This window comes from Penicillium lagena (genome assembly GCF_028827675.1).
Source record: "Penicillium lagena strain IBT 129212 chromosome Unknown utg000005l_segment0_segment0, whole genome shotgun sequence".
Classification (NCBI taxonomy): domain Eukaryota; kingdom Fungi; phylum Ascomycota; class Eurotiomycetes; order Eurotiales; family Aspergillaceae; genus Penicillium; species Penicillium lagena.
Window position 1 is genome coordinate 1,672,104 of NW_026623226.1, and position 17,250 is coordinate 1,689,353.

The following is a 17,250-nucleotide window of genomic DNA, read 5'->3' on the forward strand; positions in this document are numbered from 1 at the left end:
ATGTCCAAATTCTGAAATTGAGATCAATTCTTGCGGCTATTTTGCTCTGTGGATACTGAAAAACCTGAAACTTATTTAAAATGTTCACATATTTACTGTGTGCGGTATAGTAGTAGTTTCGCATCGAATTTGTCATGGCAACACGGAACAGAATCATAAGATTTGACCTCAAATTGCCTTCACTACATAAACAAAACTTGGTCCCAGCTCAACTCTGTTTGGTAAAGGTCTCTGCAGCATCCTCATCAATCTGGGCATCCTTGAATTCCCAAGCCTTCAGGTCTCGCGCGAACAAAATATCTAACTCTTCATAAGTACGTCCACGCGACTCGGGAAGACGGAAATAAGCCCAAACAATGACCACAAGGGTGAATCCAGAAGCAAGGAACGCTGTTTTGCCCTTCCAGTTGGCCGCGGTGGGGTTGAGTGTATAAGGAGCAACAGTGGAGCTGAAAACATTCGCGACATTGTAGGCGTTACGGGCGAGCGAGATACTCTTCGAGCGCAGACGAGTGGACGAAATTTCACCAACAACAATGAATGCCAGCGGTCCCAGAGTCAGCTCATAGAAAACGTACCACAGAAGGTACATCGCGGACTCTCCGTAACCCAGACCAGATGTTTGGTGAACGCAAGCCATGATGCCCAAAATCAACATGGACATGGCCATGCCAACATATCCCCCGAAGAGGACGGGCCGACGACCGAAGTTACCGGTGATAAACACAGACAACAATGTGCAAAGGAAGTGGAGGCCACTTTGCCCAACGCTCATCTTGTAGGCACTAGCAGCAGGCAAACCAGCCTGTTCGTAGAAGTAGGTCGCGTATGAGGTAATGGCAAATCCAGACAGAACTTGAGACGTCCAGACAACGCATCCGATCTCCGTACGCCAAGCGTTGGAGCCACGGAAACAGTCGATGAATGAGGTGCCTTCGGTCAGGGCCTTCTCTAGGTTGGTAGTTTCCACCATCAGGGCAACGGATTTCTTGGCGTGGTCAGGATCTTGGGAGGAGGAGAGCCGCTTGATAGATTTTTCGGCCTCCTGAACACGACCCTTACGGACCAGCCACCATGGCGATTCGGGAGCAAATATGAGGACAGGCGTAATGATCACGGGCCACACCCATTGCACGGCCAGGGGGATGCGCCAAGCCCATTCGTCGGTGCGATGCTCGAGGCTGTCCAGAATCCCAGTAGCGACAAACTGTCCAATACCCCAGCAGAGTACCACATATGTCTCGAGATAAGATCGAAGCACGACAGGGGTTACTTCAGAGGCGTATGCAGGAGCCAAAGTAGTGAACACACCCCATGCCAATCCACATAAAAGTTCACCAACGAAGAGAACCTGGATGCTCTTCGAGAAGAAGGGAATAAAGAGAACTGCAGTCAGAAAGGCCAAAGTACCGAGGCAAGTTTTTTTGTGGCCCCATTTTTCAGTCAAGAAGGCGTTGATGTAGATGCCGACAATGTTACCCAACGGGCTGGCGAGACCCAGCGCAGTTTGCCATTTGGGGTCGAGTTGGTAGGAGCCAGGAGTGCTGGTTTCATGGCCGAACTGTAGCTGGAAAGCAGGGAAACCGAAAAGAGAACCGATCAGGGCGGTATCGTATCCGTCCAGGATGACCACCAAGGACACAACCATCGTCCACAAGCACGCCTTTGGATAGAGTTTAACAGCCTCGACAAAAGTCAATCTGTGCTCTTGAACGGTCGCATCACGAGCATCTTGGGCCAGGCCAACCCAGCCTTCAAGTTCCTGGTCCTGTCCGGGAATTTGGCCCTGCTCAACATGTTGAGCTTCGGCCTCCTTGGTTGGGGGGACAGTGGACATCTTCGATATGCTGGACAATGATTTGCTGGCAAGAGGGGACAGGAGAAGAAGTCCAGTGTCGAAGGAACCAAGGCGCATGGGCCAATATTTATTAACCATGCGCTGTGCATACAAGAGGTACAAACAACGCGAGTGCGCTCCTCCCGAATGGGCTGGCTAGACTGACATTCACTTTTGCCGGACAGCATAAATTCGCACTCCGGGATAGCCATGTGATCAGCGGGGGTAAGCTTGAGCCTGGGAAACCGCATCAGTATTAACCCCCTTGAAGAATGGGGAGTGGTTATTGGTAGGGTTGGAATTGGAATGTGCGAGTGGTACACGCCACTGGGGTTTTAGCCTGTGGAAACGGCCAGGGTGTGTTTGGCTTTGGAATCTACAATATATTCTGCGATATGGTTGAGCATAATCCCACAGGTAATATAAGTTCTTACTTCTTACGGCCGGAGTTTTACAAATTTGGTTGCTTTAGAATCATTACTATCTTCAACGAGCCGTCAATATTCCGAGCTGCTGAGATTATTTCCCAAGTAATTACTATTTGATCTGCGATAGAAGCTTCAGTACGCTAAATCCAACGTTAAAGTGGCCAATCTTGCTAGCCCTACCTCTCGCATTACCGCGGATAAATCCAGGAATGGGAATTCGCCAAGATAAGCGACAGGATGCGTAAGATTTGTGAGATATGTTTGGACCTTTTGCAATGTGTAGAGGAAATAAGACACTTCCAAGCGATTCCTTTTGCCTATATTACTCTGTATGGGTCGTATGAATGAGCGCCGGCAGCAAAATATCGGGCCTGAGCTAGGAGTTGGGGGGGGCTCTGGGCCAGCCTGGCAGACATCCACTTTGCCGCAAAACTTTTCCCCAGCTTTCCCCAGCCAAATTATTCATTCCCCGCATTGGCCGGCACTTGTAAGCGAATCCGGTGCGGAATATCTTCTATCGGCATTTAACCGGAAAATAGTTTTTAGCATGGAGAATTTCCACCACTAAGCTCTGTACAAGAGTCCACCAAGTCTGCGCCTAAGCGAATGGTCATTGCGCCACGGATCCTGCTCCTTCTTCCAAAATCAGGCAAGTCGTTCTACTTTTACCGGGGGATAAATTACGGGATACGATGCTATCTTATGCTAAATGATAATTGCTGTCATTTAATTGTCCATAATGAAGGAAACGTATTTTCGAGAGCTTCCGAAGAACTGTAATGACTTATATGGAACCCAATTCCACTGACTCAGTATTGAAGAAATTGCAATCCCATTCCATTCCTGAAAATCGGCCAAAATGATGCTCTCTATTGTTGATACCCTCTTCCTCCTCAATGCGCTGGTTGCTCGGGTTACAGCAGCTTCCGCAACATCGTCTCGTGTGTCTGTTTCCATCAATCCACGCATCCAGTTCCAAGAGGTTGATGGCTTTGGTGCCTCTCAGGCCTTTCAGCGCGCGGAAGACATCTTTGGGGAGTATGGTCTCCCCGCCATCAACCAGACTCTCGTCCTCAACCTTCTCTACGACGAAGACGTCGGTGCGGGCTTCACCATCTTGCGCAATGGTATTGGCTCTAGCAACAGCTCTGAGAGCAATTTCATGAACTCAATCGAGCCTATCAATCCTGGTGGTCCTGATGCAAAGCCTCATTATACCTGGGATCACTATAATAGTGCTCAATTTCCGCTTGCCCAGCAAGCCTACAAACGTGGTCTCCAGACCCTCTACGCCGATGCCTGGTCCGCCCCGGGCTACATGAAAACCAACGATGATGAGAACAACGGTGGATATCTATGTGGCGTGACCAATGAGCATTGTGCTAGTGGCAACTGGATGCAGGCGTACGCGGATTATCTCGTTCAGTATGCACGATTCTATCAGGAGTCAGGTGTCCGCGTCACTCATCTGGGATTTTTGAATGAGCCCCAGTTTGCAGCAACCTACGCGGGCATGCTCTCTAATGGCACCCAGGCAGCCGATTTTATTCATGTGCTAGCGAAGACTATAAAAAGATCTGGCCTCGACCTCAAAATCAATTGCTGTGACGGCATCGGCTGGGATGACCAAGAAGCTATGCTGCCCGGTCTTCAAGCTGGTCCGGACCCAGCCATTAACTACATCGACGCGGTGACTGGGCATGGCTATGATTCTGCTCCAACCTATCCCCTCAGCACCAACAAGAAAACCTGGTTGACCGAGTGGGCGGATCTTAGCGGCGACTACACGCCTTTCACCTTCTACGAGAATGGTGGTCCCGGGGAGGGCATGACCTGGGCTAATCACATTCAAGTCTCCATGAGAGATGCCGGAACCAGTGCATTCATGTATTGGATTGGTGCCGAAAACTCGACCTCGAACAGTGCTCTAATCAATCTCATCAACAACGAGGTGCAACCCTCAAAGAGGTTCTGGGCTTTCGCACAGTTTAGCAAGTTTGTGCGCCCGGGTGCTCGGCGGATTGAGGCTTCTAGCTCAAATGACAATGTGACTGTCAGCTCGTTCCGGAATCACGACGGGGCCATTGCAACTCAGCTGCTGAACCAGGGCGACGCGGATGTTGAGATCAACGTGCAGATTGATGGCTTGAAGTCGGGCGTGTCCGTCCAGCCTTTCATTACCAACAACGACTATGACTTGGAGCGTCTGACACCTATCAGATCAACAAGAGATGGCTCTTTCAATACTAAGATCCCTGCTTGGTCAATGGTCAGCTTTGTGGCTGTGTGATAAATAGGTGTTCACTGATGTGTCTCGTCTACGGGATGTGTATACACTATATTTTGTCTTCTGCCAATAAAATTTTAAGCTCTAAAAGCCCAATCTGTCTATATTGTAACCATCATGTCTGTAAACAGTACATCCCGTTTCGTTAGTTGAATTTAGCGAAATTGGACTTCTCGAAAATATGCAACGGAAATGCATCCGCCAATGCCTTGAAGGCCTTGGCATTTGGATGCAAACGATCCCCCGAATCAAATTCCTTTGCCAACACAGAACTGTCATCCTTATCTCTCAAAGTTTCATCAAAATCAATTACCGCATCAAACACTTCAGTTTTGCGCATCCACTCATTAATCCTCTGTCTCGTCACCTCTCGAAGCGGATCCGAATATGGCGAAAATCCCTCTGCCTCTGCATCAATTACAACCTCGCCCTTTCTCCGTCCGAAGGGTGTAATAGTCGCAGCAAAAATTTGAATTCCACGCGCATGCACTCTCGTCGCAATTTGTGTATACGCAGCAATCAATCTATCCCCAATGATCCTTTGGCTTTCCTCATTGGCTTCGGCGACGCCAATATCATTCACCCCCTCGAAGATGAGGACGTACTGGACACCTGAGTGTGAGAGAATATCGCGGTCCAGTCGACTGAGCACATTGGGTCCAAGCCCATCTGCTAGGATTCGGTTTCCGCCGGCTGCTTGGTTCAGAATGGAGATTAAGCCAGTGTTTCGATTTGACTGGAGGCGTGGGAAAAGTAGGTCAGGCCAACTAACGGATGCATTTAATGAGCTTTGGTACTAATTCCCCAGTATCATATGTGTTATAGCGCAAAGACTTACCGGTCGTTGCCATTAGTGGTACTGTGCATGCCATCCGTTATACTGTCTCCTATTATGGCAAATGCGCGCGATTTGCGATCAGCTAGGACTTCGACTCCACTGATATAATACCTAACACACTCAGTAAGCAATCGTCCACATAGGCATGATAAACAATGGAAACTACCAATGCTCAACCTCCTCAACAGAACGATCCGTCAGCGTCGTCTCCGATACATGATTCCCGAACGCGCAAAACGAAGTCGTCCGACTTCCAGGGTGGAGAGTAATTCCGCCTTCGCCATCATGTCCATCCTCTAGAAACAAACTGACGCTGAGAACAGTATGGGCTGGCAGTGGAAACCCAAAATCGATCGGATCAGAAACTGCTTGCGCGCGGACCGGAATCGTTGTTTTCTCCAGCCCACCATCAAATGTGACTTTCTGCAATGTATGGGATTCGATTTCACTAATTCCTGAAGAATTATTGATTGCCAGAGCGATAGCAGTTTGGGTGATTGTTAAATCGTTTGTACCGAATGTGTTGGAGAAACGCAGACGTAGGTATCTTTCTGTACCAAGTGTGATCTTCAGGGTTTGACGAAGTGTTGTGTTGGGAAAAATTATTCCATCTTGAACCTTTGCGATTTTTGTGATTTAGAAATAATGAGTCAATTTGCTCGTGGAGAATTGAAAATACTTACGAATGCTTTTGGGGGGAGGTTGTCTGGCTCGGCGAGCATGGGCATTGCGGTCCAGGTATGGACCCAGTGCTGAGATTGATCCATTTTTGTCGATTGAATCTTTTTGGAATGGTTAGTCTCAAGTTGAGACTCGCCAACGACTGATTTATAGCCAGTCAGCAGCTATTCACGGGTAATCCGGTTGAATGTAACCCGGATAATTGGCTAGCGTTGTCATCCGGCCTACTTCCCGGCGCTGACAGATTGGCGAGTGCTGTCGACTACCGTCTTCCAGATTCACATTGTTCCTTGAAAGATATCAATCCAAACACAAACTCAAGATATACACAATCAAGTCAGGTATTTCCGAAAAGCCCATCTTTTTGTGTTCGCTGAACTTGTCCATAAATGCCCCTTGGGTCTGTCTCAAAATATATGTGGTGGACAGATTATTTTACCCTACATAGCACTATCACATACCGTTAGAAACTTTCCGATGTTACTATCTATATTCAAGCTCAATGTCATCCTGAAAGACTGATAGTACATGTTTAACGGGCGCTGATTCGTGGAGATTGGTCAAGCAGGATCTCAAGGGAAGTGGGCTCTAACATTCTCCAGCAGTCGACGGGCGAAGTTCTTTTCCACACCAAACCCCCGACAAAAAGATGAGTGACCATCATAAACCGCAATATAAATATTAGTGCTAGAACAAAGTAGCTGTAGGCGAGCCACATGTAGAGAGATTGTTGGGTGTTACTGTCGGGCCGTAAACGGCGATGGCTCTCATCCTCGCCGTCTTCCGGCCCGTTCCCGGCCCCGCTTTGTACTTCATCGCACCGCACCGTGCTTTAAGGCGGCCGACTCTGACAAGCTGCAACACTCACTCTTGTCAAACCGTATAACACAATGACCTCTCCATCGAATCGACATTCAAGTGGTGAGGGCGCGACAAAGCAACTATGCTCCTGGATCAATCGTCTATCACTCGATGATATCCCCGAGCGAGTGAAAACACGGGCCAAATACTTGATATTGGATGGGCTCTGCTGTGCGCTCGTCGGTGCTCACCTTCCGTGGGTCGAGAAAGCCACAAAAGCCGTATTCGCAATAGAGCCAGCTGGTGACTGTCTTGTGTGGGGGTATGATAAGGTAGCCCAGCGATGAGAATGGTTCGGCAAAAGTGAACTTAATTAACAAAGTCTACAGAGGGTGGGAGCATTACCAGCAGCTCTGTTAAACAGTACCGAAATTCAATCATTTGAGCTGGATGACTGGCATGCTCTTGCGCCCCTGCATTCCAATTCCATTCTGTTGCCTGCAATATTCGCAGCCGCGAGAACAAAAAAAGCCAACGGCTCGGCCACATTCGATGGCAAGGCTTTCTTACTCGCGACTATCACCGGTTATGAAGTAGGGCCTCGCGTCGGTCTGTGTCTGTATGGGAGCCACATGCTCACAAGAGGCTGGCACTCGGGCACCACATTCGGCCACGCTGCTTCCGCGGGCGCAGTAAGTAGATTACTCGGCCTTGAGAAAGATTCCATCGAGGATGCACTCGGTATCGCCTGCACACAAGCTTGTGGCCTGATGTCAGCTCAGTTTGGAAGTGACGTGAAACGCATGCAACATGGATTTGCAGCTCGCAATGGCCTCTTTGCTGCTCTGTTGGCAGAGGGAGGGTATACAGGCATCAAGAATGTGTTTGAAGAGCCATATGGTGGATACTTGGCAGTATTTGGGCAGGGTTCTGGCAAGGAGCCTCCATATCTAGTCGAAGAATTGACCAAGGGGCTCGGCCAAACATGGCAGTCGGATTATATCCGCGTCAAGTCTCATGCTTCCATGGCGGGGACGCATTGCACCATTGACACAATTAAAGCACTGCAAAAGCAGTATGGAGACAAACTGTCTGACCTCAAAAACATTACAAGCATCAAGATCGAGATGTCTGAGGCGGCTTTCAAGCACGGAGGATGGAAAGCTCGCCGGCCTCTTACAGCGCTTGGCGCGCAGATGAGTTGTGCGTACGTCGCAGCTGTCCAACTTGTGGATGGGAAGGTCACACCACAAGAATTCCACCACGATCTGCTGGATCGAGACATTATCTGGGAATTGGTAGACAAGACGGAGTGCTTCCATGCCCCCCAACTGGGCGAGAAATACGAGCAACGCGTGACCATCACGGTTGCAAATGGCTACTCGATCACTGAAACTTTGGGAGCTCCCAGGGACGTGGATCCTGGTCTGTCTAATGACGAAATTTTGGACAAATTCAGGCGGTTCACCTCGGAGGTCATCGATGATCAAAGAAGGGACATGATCGAGAAGCTGGTGTTGGGATTGGAAGACATCGACGATATCTGTTTGTTGGAAGATCAGCTTGCTAGCCCCACATTGAACCCCATCGCGTAAATGTTAGATTAGGATGACGATGTCGGCAGCATACAAAACAATTGAGCCTCGCAAACATTTCAGCCTCAGGCACTAACTTAACCACGTGATGCTTCCCGCGCTCTTACATAGTCTTGGCCAATCCCATCCATGCTCCGTCAACACACGCTCACCACCGCGTCTCTGTGCACACACGAACTTCTGTCGGTACTTAGAATGTCTTGACCCCCCCCTTGGGATGTTTCATTTGATCACCTATGCCCTCCGATCATGACCGTGGCTGAAGCGGGGCATTCTTATCGATAGGCGATCCGAGACTAACTCAAGGCAAGTTGACATAAACTGCCTTCTTCATATGCGCTGCAAATTTGCTACTCTCATTGAGAACTAACTGTTTGTTAGAGGCCAGGTGAATCAGCGTATTAACATGGAGAACGCGGCTTCTCTTGTCTCCATCCAGAAGAATATCTGGGATGGGCGAGTACCCCTAGAGATTGTCCTTGCTCCTTCAGAAAGTCGCACGTTTGACCAAACAGACCCATATCTCGTAGGTTCATTCATTCACTGTTCCGTGCAGACTGGACCTAATTCCCCGCCAGGTATCTTATCCTCGAGTGTCCTATCTACCGTCCTTACTGCCCAAACTCCGGGCATTCTTCTCGTCCTCGTTGATTGAGCCTCACTCTCAGCCTCATGATGGCTGGTTTGCTTTCGAGGATGTGCCACTCAAATGGCACTACCCCATCGGTCTTTTATTTGATCTCTACGCCGGAGTAGAGCCTGCCACCAGGAGCAGCTCGAGAGATGAAGACTCTCCAGAAAGCGGGTCTCCACTACCATGGCGTCTGACTGTGCATTTTAGCAACTGGCCTGATGAAGATCTTGTTCGACTTGATGCTGATGGTATGGTTATGAACGATGCTTTCATCAACAGTGTCAAGGAGGCCGATTTTCTTCGAAATGGCACGGCGAAGGGGATCATGAGTCTCTCCAAGGAAGACTCATCTGGCCTGTGGAAGGCTGTTGAAGAAGGTGAGACATTGAGCTGCCACCCACGTGCTGGTGTTCGTGCCTGACAATGCTGAATGAAGTGAATCTCTCATCATTTCAACGAATCTCCACCACTCTCCTGCCACCACCATCACAACCGTTCCGCAACGTACCAATCCGAATTTTCCTGCCGCTACCACCGGATGCCGACTCTGGATCACTGAAAGTGGTGCAATCTCCACTTCCCCCTTCAATACCTGCCTCAAGTATTCAGTCCAGTCAGTCAATAAGTTCTCGCAGTAGTCCAAGCATGCAACCTCAGACGGTGGGTACTGTCTTACACACGTTGCTCCCGAATCTTTTTCCAAGTCGAAGAACTCCGGTTCTAGCGAAGCCGGTCTTGCACGGTGCAGTTCTTCCTATGTCTGCGCCCATTGAGGAGGTGGTGAGGAGCTCTGCTTATGGGGATGGATGGGCCTATCTTGTCGTCCGCATGATGGGATGAGCTCAGCTTGAATAGAAATCGGACGCATCTACTTTGACCAGTTTCAGAGAGAGCGTTCACAATGCAAAGTGATTTTGAAATTAACTCCGCGGCGGCAAAGGTGAAGTTGTTAGCTCCCATGTGATTGATGATCACTCGTGCCTGTAATATCAAAATAAAAGAACCGGTAAGCACATATACATATAGTATAGCGATATGTTGGTGGTAAAAAGTCAAGACTATACAACATAACAAGCCTTTCCCACCTCAACTGCATCCTCATAGGTAAGTTCTGCTCCCAGGAGGCCTATTGATCCGGCAATCCGGTCAAGCCAGGTAAATGCGCGCGGATCATCCTCTTTGGTGCCCCCTCCAAGCTCGCAGGTGAAACAAAAATCAAGAAAAGGTCTGCTACCATTAGTTGTGGATTCACTTCGCGGATTTGATAAGGACAGTGGCGCTCCACAAATATCTACCCTAACATAAACAGGCGTAGTTAACCGGTTGTGGAGTTGTTCAAGGATGCTGAGTGTATTAACAGCGGCACCGAGAAGAAGTGACGGACTCGTTTCGGGAAAAGCGTTAGGCTCTGGCCCAACAAAAATACCAAAGATGCCTTCCTTGCGTTGGTTGTTGGACGCAAGCAGTGATCGCAACTCATCACTCAATTTCCGGAGTCGGTCACAGGTCATATGAATACTCTGTGCTAAAGTCGTAGCCTTGTTAGAAGGTACGGAAACGATTTCTCGCGCCTCTTTGATGTATCCGGGACATTTGACCAGTTCCATGAAAATCTTTTCATAGACATCAATGTAGAACGACCACTCACTCTGCTTCTGAGAGTCTTCCACTCGGAGGATAGCTGCCAGGTTTTGCCAACTATCTTCACCCAGGAAGCATGGCTCGCCTTCGTAGAGCGCGGCAGCAATAAGGAATGGTCTGTATGCAAAGTGGCAGACGCGTCCAGCTCCAAACAAATGGAAACTCATACCACGGTTCAGCATCAGTTGCTTTACCGCCCTCGAATGATAGACCCAACCGTCTTGCATAGTCCTTGTATTCATCTCATAGAATGAAAGAAGAATAACTGCAATAAGCAAGGCATCTGACAATGTATCATCCGAGCTCAGCGCATGCCTGACCGCCCCCAAGGCCTGCGAATACTTCTGTCGGCCGGATTGGTGGAGTCCCGGATCCTTGGTGAGATGGGCGAGGTATTCTGTTGAAAGACAAGAGACTGTTGCATCGTAATAATGCTTGGAACCGAAATGTTTTGCAACCCAGTCGGGAAATGTAAAGCCGTTGCCGAATCGGAATTCGTTATGGAAGAACATGGTTGGGAAGGCAGCGCAGATAAATTCTTTAAGTATCCACGGCTGCTGATTGATGAACGAGCGATGGACCAAAGCCGGATAAACACGTTCATCAATCGAATTTTTTGTATCAATATGTTTTCGCATAGAGCCATGGCTGTGCACAGCCTGGCGATCTGTCTTAACACCACAACCACCGATAACAGCCGACTTCTTTTGATACTGCTTCTGGAGACGGGGTCCCTCGTCCTGGAATTGCCAAGGACGCTTGTATCCCGGGCATACAACGGCGTATCTGCGACATTGCATACACTGTGGACGAGACTGGTCACACTAAGCCGAAGTCAGATTCGTGTCGGAATATGAGGGAAAGAGATAGCTGACTCTGATGCGTCGCTCCAGACATAGCAAACAGGCTTTGCTATAAGGAACGCCAACCATGATCAAGCGTTATTCATTATATTCCACAGCCTTGCGCTCTCCAGTGTCTTCCACAGCACAACTCCCAGCGATGAGTGATGAATGTCGGGTTGATCATAGAGTTGCAGCCTTCCCCTGGTAGGTAGACCCACACCAACCCCACCACCGCCTTTCCCAAAAATTTCCCTTCCGCGTGCTTACTACTGGTCGGGTAGTTCCGGCAGAGCGACACGATCATCACGACGAGCGTTTCTTGCATAGAATGTATGTGTGAGGATTACGCCCAGGCACACACTACCCAGCTAGGTCAAAAAGACCGCCATGCCGAATCATGCCTCGGACTACACCAGGAAACGAAGAGAGGAGGGGGTTCACAGCAGCATCAGTACCGACATTCGCGCTGAGTAGTCACAATAAAAGGAGAGCCCTATTACAGCAGCCTTGACTATTAAACTTCGCTTCTAGGTCGGGTATCATAACATGGGAGACAATTAACAAAAAGGCCTTTCCTTCATACCGCTATGTATTGTTGCTCACTTCCAACCAAGGTCGATTCACCAGTCTCCGATTCTCCGACATCCGATTCCACATCCTCGAAAATAGTTGCTGTACTGTCTCTTCCACCTTTTTGTGGCTTTGGGAGCAACTGCCCCTCATCATCAAACCACAACAACCCAAGTGGGTTTTTTTTGGCCAGATCAAATGCTGTTATGGTCGATGTGGCCTTCTCCCCATTCGCAACAGACGCATCGTCAAAAGGAATTTTGACGTTCAAGTCGGCGCCAGCTTCAAGTAGCTGGCGAAATATTGGCTCTCGTCCACGCTCGGCTGCGAGATGCAGAGCAGTCTTTCCCTCACGGGTGACGCTATTGATATTTGCCCCTTGTTCAATCAAGAATTTTACAAGAGACGGTCGGGGTACGGGTGACATTGTCGCAAGATGCAATGGTGTTTCAGCGCTTCCTGATGCCGAGCATTCGTTAATCGAAGCACCATGCTTTATGAGAAGTCGAATGTAGTCGGCAGTCCTGTCGGATTCTAAATTAATCGCCCCAGTTCCCGTATAAACAGTTTCGTGAAGAGGTGTCCAGCCTTGACTGGATCTTGCGGACACGTTCAATCCCTCATCCAACCCGGTTTTCAGAATGTCAATGCACTCCTGGTTGACTGGTGGTGTCATGTGGAGAAGCGTCTCGCCCTTTGCTGTCTCAACGTCTATCTTTGCACCTCGATTGAGCAGGTAATAAAACATGACTTTGTTTCCGGACATTGCCGCATACTGAAGGGGAGTGTGTCCCTGGGATGTTCGGGCTTCAATGTTGGCTCCCTGCTCCAAGAGTTTAGACGCAAGAGCAATGCTGAATGAATATCGGGCCTGCTCATGGAGAAGCGTTTCGCCTTGTTTGTTCCAGACATTGATGTCCGCTCCACCGATTATAAGGAGATCAAATGCAACCCAGTGTCGTTTCCAAGCAGCAAATTGTAAAGCTGTAGGACCGGTAAGGGATCTTGCCTCGACTTTAGCGCAGCGTTGCAGAAGTAGAGAGATTGCTTCGCAGTTGTCCATACTGGCGGCTAACTGAAGAGGAGTGATTCCATCATCATTGGGAATGTCAATTGACGCGCCTTTCTCAATAAGAAACAAGATGATTCGAGGTCGTTTCCATTCAACGGCCAAATGAAGCGCAGTGTTTCCTGTGCTGGGATTCTGAAAATTGACATCTACCTTGTGTTTGACCAACAACGGGACCGTGGACTCATCGGTCGCCGTCCCTACAGCGACATGAAGAGCAGTTGCTCCTGATTGATCAGCAGTTTCAAGCTCAGCATGAGAAAACAACAACTTCATGCACTTGCGATGACCATTCTGCGTTGCAAAGTGAAGGGCAGTGCGACCTTGAACATTAGTCGCGTTGGCATTGGCTCCGTTATCCAGCAAGAATTGAGTCATTTCATCGTTTCCCTGATATGCTGCACAATGTAAAGGACTCACTCCCAGGGCGTTATCTTGAGCATTGATATTTGCCCCCTGCTCAAGAAGGCGTTTCGATTTCCCTCGAACTCCGAAGAATGACAGGACGTGCAGGCCACTCCAATCGTTTGGATACTTGCCAAGACCGAGTTCCGCTGGCATGCCACTCTTCAAGTTCATCGCATAGTCGAGGGGCGGCCGCCTCCAGAGAAGTTTGTTGAGGAATGTTTTTATCAGTACTTGTACTGTTTGCTCATACTCATCAATCTCTCGGGCATGCAGTCCCCAATATTCTGCGGCATAGTTGAGGAAGCCTTTCTTTGCGATGCGGCATGAGTTGTCGGTCTTCTTATAGCATTCATCCACTACTTCATCAAGACTAATTGCAGTCAGGCAAGCCTCTGCAATGTCCTTCTGAGCCCCTGGAAAGAACACTCGAGCTGCTGATCCGTCAAGATACTCTTTCGCAGTCCTGTGGACAAAGCGTATAGCACCTGAAACCGCGTCCACAGAAAGCAGACCCGCACATTTGGTCTGTAGCAGTTGTTCGAATGTCACCGATTCTGGATTTTCAGGTGTACCATCTTCATCGACGGCGCTTTTTAATTCCGAAACCGTGAGTGGCCGAAAAGTGTAAAGCACCCAATATATATATCTGGTCGCAGATGCATTTTGGCTGACAACATGCTTCATGGCCTCTCCGTATGCCTCTCCTAGGCTTTCCGGCAAGTGCATGAGAGCTCTTTCAAGAAGACTTCGATCGGTGTATTGGGACAAAAGATCAATTTGGAGTTTTGCAAGGAGGAATCTGAAAAACAAACGTAAGCAGCTAGTCCAATCGCTTAGTTCTCAAACAATAAACCTGTTGAAACTTACATCCCATGAGATTTGTCAATGACGGTGTTGACAATTACATCCTCTAGTTCCTCATCTGTAGACTCTTCTCCAAGAATTGACTTGAACCCTTTATCGGTTTGTGTGCGAGAAAGTACGTAGATCCCAATATCCTCTGGAGGTGCCAATACGCTCACGAATCGAGAATTGTCTAAAGGTTTCACACCACTCATTTCACGTAAAGTGACTAGAAGTTGGGTTTGCTGGGGGAGCTTTTGTAGTCTTCCTAGGACGCGCTCCTTGTCTGAAAACATATCAAGTCCGTCAATGACAAGTAGGACCTTGGAAAAGCGATTGATCTCAGCTCGAATTGCGTTGTGATATGCCTTTGGAGATGCACAGCTTTTGGTGATGGACTCTGAGTGGTAGAGAGACGACGTTGCATGAGAAAATTCGCGCTTCCGGTATACCAACTGCGCCAGAATATTTTTCAAAAGATCGGTCGATGTTCGGTCTTTTCCACTCTCCTCCTGGCAAAATACAAACACCGTTGCAACGTCGGGGGAGGTAAATGTTCGCTGAATATAATCAATAATCGCTGATCTGTTCAAGACATTAGTAATTTGAACCACACATGTGATATTGCCAAACCCACGAGAGAAATGTTTTCCCGGCGCCAGCTGTTAATGGTCAGTAGGGGCCTTCAAAGCCAATGTATATATCACATACGGGGGCCAATGCAGTAAAGAGTCCTGAAGTACCCAAGTAACCACTGCTTGAAATGGACATTCTCAAAAATCCATGCGCATGAGCCTTGTTGGCGTCTGTTGCAAAGGTCCGCAAGCTTTATAAAATGCGCTGATGCCAGTCCGCTTGATAGGCTAAAAGCTTCTTCTTCAAGTTGGAAGTCCACGGGGGAATGTGCTGCAAATATATCACTGGTCAAACCACAATTCCATATAAGCTCAAGATAAGCATGTGCTTACCAGCTTCAACTTCACGATATTTCTTCAGAAATTCCCTAATTTCCTTGTCCAATAACGACCGCTGCCTTGGTAAAATTTCAGTACCATTTCGTGGGATCAATCAAACAGAATGATATGGAACGAAATTATTCTTACTCTGAGTCCGGCTGCATAGACAAGAGAAACATGATCTTGTACTGCTCTAACCGGGGAAGGTATGTTTTCTCCAGCAGATTCTTCCGGAAATAAAACACTCCGACACCACCAGGTTGGAAGTAGAGCTCGACGGACTTCATGGTTGACCCAAACAGCGCAAGCAATTCGGCGAGTGCTCTGAGACGGGCAGTAGCCACGAACCATTTTTCCTCCGCCCACGAGATCTCATCCTTAATTCGATAAAGCAGATCCAGAATGTCTGTCAGCAGTGCCAGAGCCCTCAATGAAGATTCATGCGAATCTCGTCCTCCGTTCAAACAACGCATAGCCACCCGCGTCGACTGGGTGGCCAGCGAGAGGTTTTCCCGAACCGCTGCAACGTTCACCATGGTGTTGAATGGCCATAGGCTTTGGTGCCTGGGCCAGCGAAGTGAAGCCTTGGTTGCAGACAGGTGTTGAGATGTCAGGGAGACAAGTGAAACAGAAACAGAGCAAAAAGTCAGAAAAAAATAATGATTTGCGCGTGTGTGTGAAATACCTAAGTCCTTATGAGGGCCATTTCAGTCCTAGCGGTGTCGGGATTTACCTGGCAATAGCAGATCATTTCCGTTCAGCCTCCGCTGGCTCTGCCCCTCATGCGTAAACACCCCTTTGCTGCCACGCAGCGCTTAGAGAGCGCACCCATCTTTCCCTGGACTAAAAAGCAGCATTCGACTTCATTGGCCGGTGGTGTTCCGCCGCTAACGCCCAACTCCAGTCCGCTTATCCATAATAGGATGGCTTGATGGCGGCGCTTCTCGTGATGGGTCGCACCCGCACCAACATGCTAAAACTCAGGGCAATCTTTTTTCCTTTGCGACATGAGCTAGGCGTCATTGGCTGCATGCACACTGATCACCAACGTGATGCGGGGCGGGGAACATCGGCTGATTGATACGCCAGTGGAGATGGGGGTATAAGCGCCTAGGACGATCCATTCCCCGCCACGTACCAATAACATATGCAATCACTTCGCGATATGTCGGACGCATAGATCCCTGTCTCGCTTGACATGGTTTTCAGCAGATGAGACAAGCCACGAAACTTGCGGTCACACTTTGCTTGCTACGGTTGGAATGGTGGGCTTGCATCCCACTTGCGACTTTCGAGAGGTCTGGGTAGTATTATTGGCTAAAATGTCCAACCTTGACTCGCTCAGGCCATTATAACCGATCACGAGCTCATTCTACGTTCCGTTAGAGCTTAAGCGGAGATTAAAGAACAGGCTACCCGCAAATAGTTTCGATATGATGGAATGATGTTTATCCGAGCCAGCTCGATTTTTTGGGGGATAGTAATCTCCATCTGAGTAATGAAACTGTGAACCATAAGGTCAAATCTAACAAGCTAGGATGCGTAACCCACTCGCGGTGGCAATATCTAGGCCTGGTTTTCCTGAATAACATACGTATAAACCAAACAGAGCAAGCAGCCTGAGAGCTCCGCAAAATATCATAGGCAATGGCTCCCATCTCCAAAGTAAGAAAGATTCGTAAAATAATGAACCACTCATGCAAAGTTCTTGGTGAAACACCGAACTGCCACTGATCATCGGTATGCAAGAATCGCCGTAGGGTATAGTTGAATGAAATTTCGCGAAAGTTTCGGACGTAGACAAACCAGCGGACACA

The 17,250-nt window shown here is 48.6% G+C and overlaps 7 protein-coding genes across 7 annotated transcripts; 3 read left to right on the forward strand and 4 right to left on the reverse strand.

Moving 5' to 3' along the window:
* Positions 1-208: 208 nt before the first annotated feature.
* Positions 209-1,837, reverse strand: N7510_007380 (uncharacterized protein; the record flags this gene model as incomplete). Its single annotated transcript, XM_056979305.1, has 1 exon — positions 209-1,837. One exon carries the CDS (start codon positions 1,835-1,837, stop codon positions 209-211), a length of 1,629 nt encoding a protein of 542 aa, XP_056832348.1.
* A 1,287-nt stretch (positions 1,838-3,124) lies between these two features.
* N7510_007381 (glycoside hydrolase family 30 protein) lies at positions 3,125-4,555 on the forward strand (the record flags this gene model as incomplete). The annotated part of the gene is made up of 1 exon (XM_056979306.1): positions 3,125-4,555. One exon carries the CDS (start codon positions 3,125-3,127, stop codon positions 4,553-4,555), a length of 1,431 nt encoding a protein of 476 aa, XP_056832349.1.
* Positions 4,556-4,697: 142 nt separating this feature from the next.
* Positions 4,698-6,157, reverse strand: N7510_007382 (SGNH/GDSL hydrolase family protein; the record flags this gene model as incomplete). The annotated part of the gene is made up of 4 exons (XM_056979307.1): positions 4,698-5,319; positions 5,391-5,501; positions 5,557-6,008; positions 6,074-6,157. The coding sequence occupies 4 exons, from the start codon at positions 6,155-6,157 to the stop codon at positions 4,698-4,700; spliced, it is 1,269 nt and encodes a 422-aa protein (XP_056832350.1).
* An 804-nt stretch (positions 6,158-6,961) lies between these two features.
* Positions 6,962-8,467, forward strand: N7510_007383 (MmgE/PrpD family protein; the record flags this gene model as incomplete). Its single annotated transcript, XM_056979308.1, has 2 exons — positions 6,962-7,194; positions 7,297-8,467. The coding sequence occupies 2 exons, from the start codon at positions 6,962-6,964 to the stop codon at positions 8,465-8,467; spliced, it is 1,404 nt and encodes a 467-aa protein (XP_056832351.1).
* A 406-nt stretch (positions 8,468-8,873) lies between these two features.
* N7510_007384 (autophagy protein 5) lies at positions 8,874-9,941 on the forward strand (the record flags this gene model as incomplete). Its single annotated transcript, XM_056979309.1, has 3 exons — positions 8,874-8,993; positions 9,046-9,478; positions 9,538-9,941. 3 exons carry the CDS (start codon positions 8,874-8,876, stop codon positions 9,939-9,941), a joined length of 957 nt encoding a protein of 318 aa, XP_056832352.1.
* A 218-nt stretch (positions 9,942-10,159) lies between these two features.
* N7510_007385 (uncharacterized protein) lies at positions 10,160-11,542 on the reverse strand (the record flags this gene model as incomplete). The annotated part of the gene is made up of 1 exon (XM_056979310.1): positions 10,160-11,542. The coding sequence occupies one exon, from the start codon at positions 11,540-11,542 to the stop codon at positions 10,160-10,162; it is 1,383 nt and encodes a 460-aa protein (XP_056832353.1).
* Positions 11,543-12,164: 622 nt separating this feature from the next.
* On the reverse strand, positions 12,165-15,969 carry N7510_007386 (NACHT and Ankyrin domain protein; the record flags this gene model as incomplete). Its single annotated transcript, XM_056979311.1, has 5 exons — positions 12,165-14,433; positions 14,502-15,057; positions 15,189-15,423; positions 15,446-15,467; positions 15,581-15,969. The coding sequence occupies 5 exons, from the start codon at positions 15,967-15,969 to the stop codon at positions 12,165-12,167; spliced, it is 3,471 nt and encodes a 1,156-aa protein (XP_056832354.1).
* Positions 15,970-17,250: the final 1,281 nt, after the last annotated feature.